This window comes from Coregonus clupeaformis, chromosome 38, assembly GCF_020615455.1.
Source record: "Coregonus clupeaformis isolate EN_2021a chromosome 38, ASM2061545v1, whole genome shotgun sequence".
Taxonomy (NCBI): Eukaryota; Metazoa; Chordata; class Actinopteri; order Salmoniformes; family Salmonidae; genus Coregonus; species Coregonus clupeaformis.
The window spans coordinates 1,205,733-1,217,639 of NC_059229.1; the positions used below are offsets into that span (position 1 = coordinate 1,205,733).

Here is an 11,907-nt window from a genome sequence, read left to right on the forward strand (position 1 = left end):
TTCCATCAATTTGTATAGCAGACCCTCATGCCAAATTGAGTCAAAAGCTTTTTTGAAATCAACAAAGCATGAGAAGACTTTGCCTTTGTTTTGGTTTGTTTGTTTGTCAATTAGGGTGTGCAGGGTGAATACGTGGTCTGTCGTACGGTAATTTGGTAAAAAGCCAATTTGACATTTGTGTCACGGTTTCGGCCGAGGCGGCTCCTCCTCCTTGTTCGGGCAGGTTTCGCCGGTCGTCGTCTCCGGAGTTCTAGCTGCCACCGCTCGATGTTTCGTGTTTGTTTGGTTTTGTCTGTTAGTCACACCTGTTTTGTGTTAGGTCTCATTTAGCACCCTATTTAGTTTCCTTGTTGTTATGTTTGTGTTGTGTGTGATTGTTCGTGTCGTGGTTGCGCTACCCGTGTCGGTACGCTATTTTCCTAAGCTTCCTCCTTGTGTTGTGAGGAGAGATTTACGCACCTGTGTGTGCGCTTGTATTTACGCCTGTGTGCGTCTTTTGCCTCCGGGCTGTTTTGGATTACTTTTCGTGCTCAGTAAAGTCTTGTTGGACTTACCCGCTGCTGCCTGCGCCTGATTCCACACCACACCCATACACAGCACCGTGACAGAATCACACACCATTAGATGGAATCAGCAGGAGCACCCGTCGACCCCATGGAGGAGCGTCTCCTTGGACACGAGCACCGGATCAACCGTATCGGGCACGCCTTGGAGGGCGTCATGGACACCCTTCGTCGATGGGAGACCAGCGGGGTTCCCATAGCCCCACCTATCGCACCATCACCTTCACCACCGGACAACCAGCCCGTCCATCGACCGGAACCCAGTGGGATTCGGCTCTCGCTCCCGAGGGCGTACGACGGCACCGCTGCCGGGTGTCAGGGGTTCCTCCTACAAGTGGAGCTCTACATTGCCACCATACACCCGGCGCCCTCGGGATACGAGAGCGTTTCCGCCTCATCTCCTGTCTCACCGGCAAGGCGTTGGAGTGGGCCAACGCCCGAGTGGAGGGGAATAGACGCCGCCACCGTCACCTATGCGGAGTTCTCCCGTCGCTTCCGTGCGGTCTTCGACCATCCACCAGAGGGGAGAGCGGCGGGGGAACGTCTATTCCACCTCCGACAGGGGGATGAGGAGCGCTCAGGCGTTCGCGCTGGAGTTCCGGACTCTAGCGGCTGATGCGGGGTGGAATGAGAGGGCCCTCATAGACCACTTCCGATGTAGCCTTCGGGAGGACGTCCGCAGGGAGTTAGCCTGCAGGGACAGTACACTAACATTTGACCAGCTGGTGGACATGGCCATCCGACTGGACAACCTGCTGGCGACCCGCAGACGTCCCAGGTGGGGGTCCCCCATTCCACCCTCCAGCGCCTCCGAGCAGTGTCCGATGGAGCTTGGAGGTGCTGGCGCTAGAGGGAGAAGAGGTAGGAGCCCGAGGGGGGCAGTCTCCTGCACCAAGTGTGGGCGCGGAGGGCACACCGCGGCTAGGTGCTGGGGAGGGTCCCCTGGTGAGGGAGAGAGCAGGTCGTACAGTGGGGAGTCCACCCAGGTGAGTAGGCGCCCTACTTACCCAGAGCTTTCTGTCGTTCACATTACCTTACCTGTTTGTTTCCCACAGGTTGCACCTCGGTCCCAGCATAAGGCGCTAGTCGATTCAGGCGCAGCTGGGAATTTTGTAGACCGGAGATTCTGTGTTAAGTTAGGGATTCCCCTCCTTCCAGTCGACAAAACCCTTTCCTGTACATGCCCTAGATAGTCGTCCGTTAGGATCTGGGTTGATTGGGGAGGTCACAGCGCCACTTCGGATGATGACGCAGGGGGTCATGAGGAGACGATTCAACTCTATCTTATCGACTCTCCTGCGTATCCGGTGGTACTGGGGCTTCCTGGTTGATGACCCATGATCCTACTATTTCGTGGCGGCAGAGAAAGCTCTTAAAGGGTGGTCTGCTCAGTGTGAGGGGTTATGTCTGGGTGTTTCCGTAGGGGGGCGACCTCGGTGGAGAGTCCGAACCAGATGCCAGCACTGCACATTCCTCCTGAGTATGAGGATTTGGCGCTCGTGTTCAGTAAGACCAGAGCGGCACAGTTGCCACCTCATAGACAAGGGGATTGTGCGATAGACCTCCAGACAGGAGCAGCGCTTCGCGGAGCCATGTGTATCCTTTGTCACAGGAGGAGAAAAGGGCAATGGAGACTTACATTGCCGAGTCTCTGAGACAGGGATACATACGGGCCTCCACTTCTCCCGCGTCCTCGAGCTTCTTTTTTGTGAAGAAAAAGGATGGAGGTTTGCGTCCGTGTATTGATTACCGCGGTCTCAATCAGGTGACGGTAAAGTACAGCTATCCACTTCCTCTGATTGGGACCATGACGGAGTCCTTACACGGGGCAAGGTTCTTCACAAAATTGGATCTCAGGAGCGCATATAACTTGGTGCGCATTAGGGAGGGCGATGAGTGGAAGACAGCATTTAGTACTACATCCGGCCATTACGAGTATCTCGTCATGCCATATGGGTTAATGAATGCTCCATCAGTCTTCCAATCGTTTGTAGACGAACTTTTCCGGGACATGCAGGCGCAGGGAGTAGTGGTGTACATAGATTATATTCTTGTGTACAGTGCTACTCGGGCCGAGCATGTAGCCCTGGTGCGCAGGGTATTGAGGAGACTGTTGGAGCATGACCTGTATGTCAAAGCTGAGAAATGTCTGTTCTTCCAGGAGTCAGTTTCCTTTTTGGGTTACCAGTTGTCTGCGTCAGGGGTGAGAATGGAGGTGGACCGAGTGTCCGCCGTGCGTAATTGGCAAACCCCAACTACGGTTAAAGAGGTGCAGCGGTTCTTGGGTTTTGCGAATTACTACCGGAGGTTTATCCGGGGGTTTTGGACAGGTGGCAGCTCCCATAACGTCTCTTCTGAAGGGGGGTCCGGTGCGCTTTGCAGTGGTCAGCTGAGGCGGACAGGGCCTTTGGGAGACTGAAGGACCTGTTTACCTCGGCCCCGGTGTTGGCGCACCCGGATCCCACTTTACCCTTCCAAGTTGAGGTGGACGCGTCTGAGGCCGGTATCGGGGCAGTTCTTTCTCAACGATCCGGTACACCACCTAAGCTCCGCCCCTGTGCTTTTTATTCTAAGAAGCTCAGTCCGGCGGAGCGGAATTATGACGTAGGGGACAGGGAGCTGTTAGCCGTAGTACAGGCCCTAAAGGTGTGGAGGCATTGGCTTGAGGGGGCTCAGCACCCTTTCCTCATTCTGACCGACCATCGTAACCTGGAGTACATTCGGGCAGCTAGGAGACTGAATCCTCGCCAGGCTCGATGGACTATGTTTCTCGCCCGGTTTGTGTTCAAGATCACTTACATCCCTGGGTCCCAGAACGGGAAGGCAGATGCTCTGTCCCGTCGGTATGACACGGAGGAGAGGTGCGTGGAGTCCATTCCCATACTACCGGAGTCTTGTCTGGTGGCACCGGTGGTGTGGGAGGTCGATGCGGAGATCGAGCGGGCGTTACGCACCGAGCCTAGTCCTCCACAGTGTCCAGTGGGTCGGGTGTACGTCCCGCTCGAGGTCCGGGATCGGCTGATTTATTGGGCTCACACGTCTCCCTCCTCTGGACATCCGGGTATTGGCCGGACGGTGCACTGCCTTAGTACGAAGTACTGGTGGCCAACGTTAGCCAGGGATGTGAGGGTTTATGTCTCCTCCTGCTCAGTATGTGCCCAGTGTAAGGCGCCCAGACACTTGCCCAGGGGTAAATTACAGCCCCTGCCCGTTCCACAACGACCCTGGTCTCACCTCTCGGTGGATTTTGTTACCGATCTTCCCTCCTCCCAGGGGAATACCACCATCCTGGTCGTTGTGGATCGGTTCTCGAAGGCCTGTCGTCTCCTTCCCATGCCGGGTCTTCCTACGGCCCTACAGACCGCTGAGGCTCTATTTACTCACGTCTTCCGGCATTACGGGGTGCCCGAGGATATAGTGTCCGATCGAGGCCCCCAGTTTACCTCCAGAGTCTGGAGAGCATTTATGGAACGTTTGGGGGTCTCGGTGAGCCTTACCTCGGGTTACCACCCGGAGAGTAATGGGCAGGTTGAACGAGTCAACCAGGATGTGGGTAGGTTTCTGAGGTCATATTGTCAGGGCCGGCCGGAGGAGTGGGCGAGATATGTGCCCTGGGCCGAGATGGCACAGAACTCTCTCCGCCACTCCTCCACCCAACTAACCCCTTTTCAGTGTGTATTAGGGTACCAGCCGGTTCTGGCACCATGGCATGAGAGCCAGATCGAGGCCCCCGCTGTGGATGAGTGGGTGCGGCGCTCGGAGGAGACGTGGGACGCTGCACACGTCCATCTGCAGCGTGCCATACGTCGACAGAAGACGAGCGCCGACCTACACCGCAGTGAGGGGCCAGTGTACGCACCTGGAGATCGAGTCTGGCTCTCAACCAGAAACCTGCCCCTCCGCCTGCCCTGCCGGAAGCTGGGTCGGCGGTTTGTGGGGCCTTTTAAAGTCCTGAGGAGATTGAACGAGGTGAGTTACAGGTTAGAACTACCTATTGATTACAAGAATATTAACCCCTCGTTCCATGTGTCTCTCCTCAGGCCGGTGGTAGCTGGTCCACTCCAGGACTTTGAGATTGAGGAGACTCCTCCGCCCCGTTGGACATCGAGGGGCTCCGGCGTACACGGTTCGGACCATCCTGGATTCGAGACGCCGGATGGGGGTCTCCAATATCTCGTGGAGTGGGAGGGGTACCGGTCCCGGAGGAGCGGTGCTGGGTGCCAAGGAGGGACATTCTGGATCCGTCCCTGATGACCATCGTGGTCATCCTACGCGCCCTGCTCCGCGTCCCCCTGGTCGTCCCCGAGGCCGGAGGCGGTGCGCGGCTGGAGCCGCGCGTCAAGGGGGGGGTACTGTCACGGTTTCGGCCGAGGCGGCTCCTCCTCCTTGTTCGGGCAGGTTTCGCCGGTCGTCGTCTCCGGAGTTCTAGCTGCCACCGCTCGATGTTTCGTGTTTGTTTGGTTTTGTCTGTTAGTCACACCTGTTTTGTGTTAGGTCTCATTTAGCACCCTATTTAGTTTCCTTGTTGTTATGTTTGTGTTGTGTGTGATTGTTCGTGTCGTGGTTGCGCTACCCGTGTCGGTACGCTATTTTCCTAAGCTTCCTCCTTGTGTTGTGAGGAGAGATTTACGCACCTGTGTGTGCGCTTGTATTTACGCCTGTGTGCGTCTTTTGCCTCCGGGCTGTTTTGGATTACTTTTCGTGCTCAGTAAAGTCTTGTTGGACTTACCCGCTGCTGCCTGCGCCTGATTCCACACCACACCCATACACAGCACCGTGACAATTTGCTCAGTACATTGTTTTCACTGAGGAAATGAACTAGTCTGCTGTTAATGATAATGCAGAGGATTTTCCCAAGGTTGCTGTTGACGCATATCCCACGGTAGTTATTGGGGTCAAATTTGTCTCCACTTTTGTGGATTGGGGTGATCAGTCCTTGGTTCCAAATATTGGGGAAGATGCCAGAGCTAAGGATGATGTTAAAGAGTTTAAGTATAGCTAATTGAAATTTGTGGTCTGTATATTTTATCATTTCATTGAGGATACCATCAACACCACAGGACTTTTTGGGTTGGAGGGTTTGTATTTTGTCCTGTAGTTCATTCAATGTAATTGGAGAATCCAGTGGGTTCTGGTAGTCTTTAATAGTTGATTCTAAGATTTGCATTTGATCATGTATATTTTTTTGCTGTTTGTTCTCTGTTATAGGGCCAAAAAGATTGGAGAAGTGGTTTACCCATACATCTCCGTTTTGGATAGATAGCTCTTCGTGTTGTTGTTTGTTTTCCAATTTTCCCAGAAGTAGTTAGAGTCTATGGATTCTTCTGTTACATTGAGCTGATTTCTGACATGCTGTTCCTTCTTTTTCCGTAGTGTATTTCTGTATTGTTTTAGTGATTCACCATAGTGAAGGCATAGGCTCAGGTTTTCTGGGTCTCTATGTTTTTGGTTGGATAGGTTTCTCAATTTCTTTCTTAGGTTTTTGCATTCTTCATCAAACCATTTATCACTGTTGTTACTTTTCTTTGGTTTTCTGTTAAAGATTTTTAGATTTGATAGGGAAGCTGAGAGGTCAAATATACTGTTTAGGTTTTCTACTGCCAAGTTTACACCTTCACTATTACAGTGGAACATTTTGTCCAGGAAGTTGTCTAGAATGGATTGAATTTGTTGTTGCCTAATTGTTTTTTGGTAGGTTTCAACACTACTTTCCTTCCATCTATAGCATTTCTTAATATTATTCAGTTCCTTTGGCTTTGATGCCTCATGATTGAGTATTGCTCTGTTCAAGTAGACTGTGATTTTGCTGTGGTCTGATAGGGGTGTCAGTGGGCTGACTGTGAACGCTCTGAGAGACTCTGAGGGATCTCTCTCTTTCTCTCTCTCTCTCTCTCTCTCTCTCTCTCTTTCCCAATCTGGGTTCATTCTCTCTCTCACTCACTCTCTCTCTTTCTCTCTCTCTCTCTCTCTCTTGCTCTCTCTCGCTCTCTCTCTCTCTTTCTGTCTCTCTCGCTCTCCCTCTCTCCATTTATGTCTCTCTCTGTCTATTTCACTAGCTTGTTCTTTCTCTCTCTCTCTCTTTCTCTCTCGCTCTCTTTCTTTCTCTCTTTCTTTCTCTCTCAATTCAATTCAAATAAATGTGCTTTATTGGCATGACCTAACAATGTTCATATTTGGAGATTTACAATATGAACATAATTAAAATAATAATAATCAATATTGTCAACGGGACAACAGTAACAACAATAATCAAGGGTCAAAATAACCATACATTGAACAATAACAATAAGCATAGCGGACATGTGCAGGTTGGTTGGTCTGTCAGACACTGTCCCTCATCTTATGGCAGGCAGCAATGTAGTGCGCTGCCAACCCACAGCTCTCTGCGTCCTCCCCCAACAGGACGGGTAGCCTATTCTCATCAGCGTGGTCTTGAATAAGAGTTTCAAATTTGAGGAAATGACACTCTCTAATTGTTTTACATTTTTGGCATTTTGTCAGGAAATGCGTCTCTGTCTCGGGTTCTGCTGTGGTGCAGTGGTTACACAGCCTTTCTTCTACAGGGAGCCAGGTTTTCCTGTGTCTACCCTTCTCAATGGAAAGGCTGTGCTCACTGAGCCTGTACTTTGTCATGGTTTTTCTAAGGTTGTGATCAGTAACCATGGTCAAATAGTTTGCCATGGTGTACTGTCGATTTAGGGCCAGATAGCACTGCATTTTGCTTTGCGCTTGTGTTTCCCAATAAGTAGTGTAGTTTTGTTTTGACTGTGTTGTAATTTGGTTTATTCTAACTTATTGGATGTTCTGGTCCTGAGGCTTCAGTGAGTTAGTAGAACAGGTTTGTGAACTCAGCCCCAGGATCAGCTGGATGAGGGGACTCTTTTCTTTGCTCAGTTCTTGGCATTGCAGGGCTTGGTAATGATATGAGAGGGGGTCACTGTATTATAGATGTTTCCAAAACTTAATGTCACGATCGTTTACAGACAGGACGGACCAAGGCGCAGCGTGATATACATACATGTTTATTTATATTGAATAAACACCACGACAAAACAACAAATGAAACGAAATGTGAAGTCCAAGGTAGACAAACAACATACCTCACACGGAACAAGATCCCACAACTAACTCGTGCCAAAAGGCTGCCTAAGTATGGTCCCCAATCAGAGACAACGAGCGACAGCTGCCTCTGATTGGGAACCACACCGGCCAACATAGAAATAGACATACTAGAATATCAACATAGAACTACACAACATAGAACATACACACCCTGACTCAACAAATAAACGTCCCCTGAGTCAGGGCGTGACAGTACCCCCCCCCAAAGGTGCGGACTCCGACCGCGCCACATAAACATAACAGGGTAGGGGCCGGGTGGGCATTCCGCCTCGGAGGCGGCTCCAGGCGTGACCACCACCTATTCTCCGCCTCCCCGTTGCGCCCCTGGTCTGGTCTGGACCTTGGTGCGCTGCTTCCCCTCTCCTTCCTCCCACGAAGTACCAAGCCCTGTCTGGACCCTGGTGTGGGTCCACACAGGGCTAAACAGTTTTAATATAGCCAATTGAAATGTTGTACTAGTGAATTTGAGCATCTCATTTAGGATGCCATCAGGTCCGCATGCTTTTTTAAATTTGAGGTCCTGAAGTTTCTTATAGAGCACCTGGTCCGATGTATTTTGATTGTCCTTTATAGCTTTTTCTAATCCCTTCAACTTCTCAGGAATTTGGCATTGTTCTGCATTTGCATCAATTTGAACGGTGTTGTGGAGTGTTTTAAAATGGGTTGTCCATATGTCACCATTTTGTATCGCTAATTCCTCTAGTTTCGACTGTTTTAGGTATTTCCAATTTTGCCAGAAGTTGTTTGTGTTTATGGACTCCTCAATTAGTGTCAGCTGCTTGCTGTTGTACTGTGCTTTTTTGGTTCTGAGTGTATGTTTATTAGTTTTAAAGTCTCACAGTAATGAAGGCGTAATTCACCATTATTTGGGTCTCTGTGCTTTTGGTTTGATAGTGTTCTAGGTTTTTTCCTTATAATTTTACAATCTGCATCAAACCAGTTGTCTTTTTTGTTTTGTTTTTTATCCATTTCAGTTGTGCTTCTTTTGCCGTTTGCCTGAATATATAGTTGATGTTTTTTACTGCTAGATTGATGCCTTCTTTACTGTGAGTGGAAGTGGTATCCAGAAAGTTATCTAAGAGTGTTTGGATATTTTGGTTACTGGTTGCTTTCTGGTATTCTTCTGTGCTGTTTTGGGCCCATCTGTATGAATTTCTGATGTTGTACAGCTTACTGGGCTGTGAATGTGTGGTTGTTTCCATGTCTGTTCTTTTGAGGAACAAGGTAATTTGTCTGTGATCAGACAGAGGTGTTAGTGGCTTGACGGTGAATGAGCTGAGAGAGAAAGTGTCAATGTCTTGAATCATATAGTCTACTGTGCTGTGGCCAAGAGGTGAGCAAATGGGGAATCTCTCTATAACCTGCCCATCTCCCTCCCTCCACCCATCCCTCTCTCTCTCTCCCTCCCTCCCTCCCTCCCTCCCTCCGACCATCTCTCTCTCTAACCATCCATCCCTCCCTCCCTCCCTCTCTCCGACCATCTCTCTTTTTAACCCATCCCTCTCTCTCTCCCTCCCTCCCTCCCTCCGACCATCTCTCTCTCTAACCATCCCTCCCTCCCTCCCTCTCTCCCTCCCTCCCTCCCTCCCTCCCTCACTCACTCACTCTCTCTGACCATCTCTCTTTTTAACCCATCCCTCTCTCTCTCCCTCCCTCTCTCCGACCATCTCTCTTTTTAACCTATCCTTCTCTCTCCCTCCTCCCCCATCCCTCTCTCACTCTTCTCCCCATCCCTCTCTTCCACAGGAGGTTGGTGGCACCTTAATTGGGAGGGACGGGCTCGTGGTAATGGCTGGAGCGGTATAAGTGGAATGGTATCAAATACATGGTTTCCAGGTGTTTGATGCCATTCCATTTGCTCAGTTTCGGCCATTATTATGAGCCGTCCTCCCCTCAGCAGCCTCCTGTGCTCTCTTCCAGGAGCGTCCAGGCAGTAAGAAGAAGGGTCGTGAGGAGGTGGTGGGGGGGAAGCGTCCTGGAGGTAAGTCTGGTAAAGAACCAGGCAGAGAGCTCTCCTCCACCACAGCCAGCCCTGAGAGTGACTACCAGGACCACCTCACTGACTCTACTGTGGAGCCTGAACTACAGGACAAATACAGGAGACAGCTGCACCAACAGGCTAGTACACTGTTATACTATACTATACTATACTATACTACCAGGACCACCACACTGACTCTACTGTAGAGCCTGAACTACAGGACAAATACAGGAGACAGCTGCACCAACAGGCTAGTACACTGTTATACTATACTATACTATACTATACTACCAGGACCACCACACTGACTCTACTGTAGAGCCTGAACTACAGGACAAATACAGGAGACAGCTGCACCAACAGGCTAGTACACTGTTATACTATACTATACTATACTATACTATACTATACTACCAGGACCACCACACTGACTCTACTGTAGAGCCTGAACTACAGGACAAATACAGGAGACAGCTGCATCAACAGGCTAGTACACTGTTATACTATACTATACTATACTATACTATACTACCAGGACCACCACACTGACTCTACTGTAGAGCCTGAACTACAGGACAAATACAGGAGACAGCTGCACCAGCAGGCTAGTACACTGTTATACTATACTATACTATACTATACTATACTATACTATACTACCAGGACCACCACACTGACTCTACTGTAGAGCCTGAACTACAGGACAAATACAGGAGACAGCTGCACCAACAGGCTAGTACACTGTTATACTATACTATACTATACTATACTATACTATACTACCAGGACCACCACACTGACTCTACTGTAGAGCCTGAACTACAGGACAAATACAGGAGACAGCTGCATCAACAGGCTAGTACACTGTTATACTATACTATACTATACTATACTATACTATACTACCAGGACCACCACACTGACTCTACTGTAGAGCCTGAACTACAGGACAAATACAGGAGACAGCTGCACCAGCAGGCTAGTACACTGTTATACTATACTATACTATACTATACTATACTATACTATACTACCAGGACCACCACACGGACTCTACTGTAGAGCCTGAACTACAGGACAAATACAGGAGACAGCTGCACCAACAGGCTAGTACACTGTTATACTGTATATGTTTGATTTGTTTAACACTTTTTGGGTTACTACATGATTCCATATGTGTTATTTCATCGTTTTGATGTCTTCACTATTATTCTACAATGTAGAAAATGGTATAAAAATTAAAAATAAAGAAAAACCCTTGAATGAGTAGATGTTCTTAAACTTTTTACTGGTACTGTATGTTTACTTTGCCAAAGCAAGTGAAGTAGATAATAAACAAAAGTGGTTCTCTCTCTCTTTCTTTCTCTGTCTCTCTCTCCCCCCCCTTTCTCTCTCTCTCTCTCTTTCTCTCATATTGTCTCTCTCTCCCTCTCTCTGTCTCTCCCTCTCTCTGTCTCTCCCTCTCTCTGTCTCTCTCTCTCTCTCTCCCTCTCTCTGTCTCTCTCTCTCTCTCTCTCTCTCTGTCTCTCTCTCTCTCTCTCTCGCTCTGTCTCTCTCTCTTTCTCTTCCAGGTGTATATTCTAATGGAAGGCTTAGTGGACTCTCTGTGTGTGCTGTTGGATGAGGCTGCAGAGGGACAGGCTGTGAGCTGACACACACACACACACACACACACAGCTCTCTGATCCCAATGTCCAACTTCAATAGATTCCCCTCTTCCTCCTTAACACACACCTTTGTACTGAGAATCCATCACAGGTGCAGAGGTTTATTTTCTCACTATGACATCAATAAACTTGCTTTGTGAACTTACTGTCTTGGTTTCCTTATTATGACTGAGAGATGTGGTTGTCTTTCTTACCTATCTCCCTCACACACACTGATTCTGAGGAGGAGGAGCGTGGGTTAAACGCTGACTGCATGCTACCCACTACCCAGTATCCACCCCCATCCCGCCCCTTCTCTCTCTCTCTCTCTCTCTCTCTCTCTCTCTCTCTCTCTCTCTCTCTCTCTCTCTCTCTCTCTCTCTCTCTTCTCTCTCTCTCTCTCTCTCTCTCTCTCTCTCTTTCTTACTCTATCTCTCTCTCTCTCTCTCTCTCTCGCTCTCTCTCTCTCTCTCTCGCTCTCTCTCTATGTCTCTCTCTCTCTCTATGTCTCTCTCTCTCTCTCTCTCTATGTCTCTCTCTCTCTCTCTCTATGTCTCTCTCTCTCTCTCTCTCTCTCTCTCTCTCTCTCTGTGAG

The 11,907-nt window shown here is 49.3% G+C and overlaps 1 protein-coding gene across 1 annotated transcript in view; it reads left to right on the plus strand.

Moving 5' to 3' along the window:
- Positions 1-11,318, plus strand: part of LOC121553871 (MYCBP-associated protein) — a 35,393-nt gene extending 24,075 nt beyond the window's left edge. The window contains 2 exon segments of the mRNA XM_045211663.1: positions 9,606-9,803; positions 11,238-11,318. Of these exon segments, the coding sequence (XP_045067598.1) occupies positions 9,606-9,803; positions 11,238-11,318 (279 nt within the window).
- The last annotated feature ends 589 nt before the right edge of the window (positions 11,319-11,907 follow it).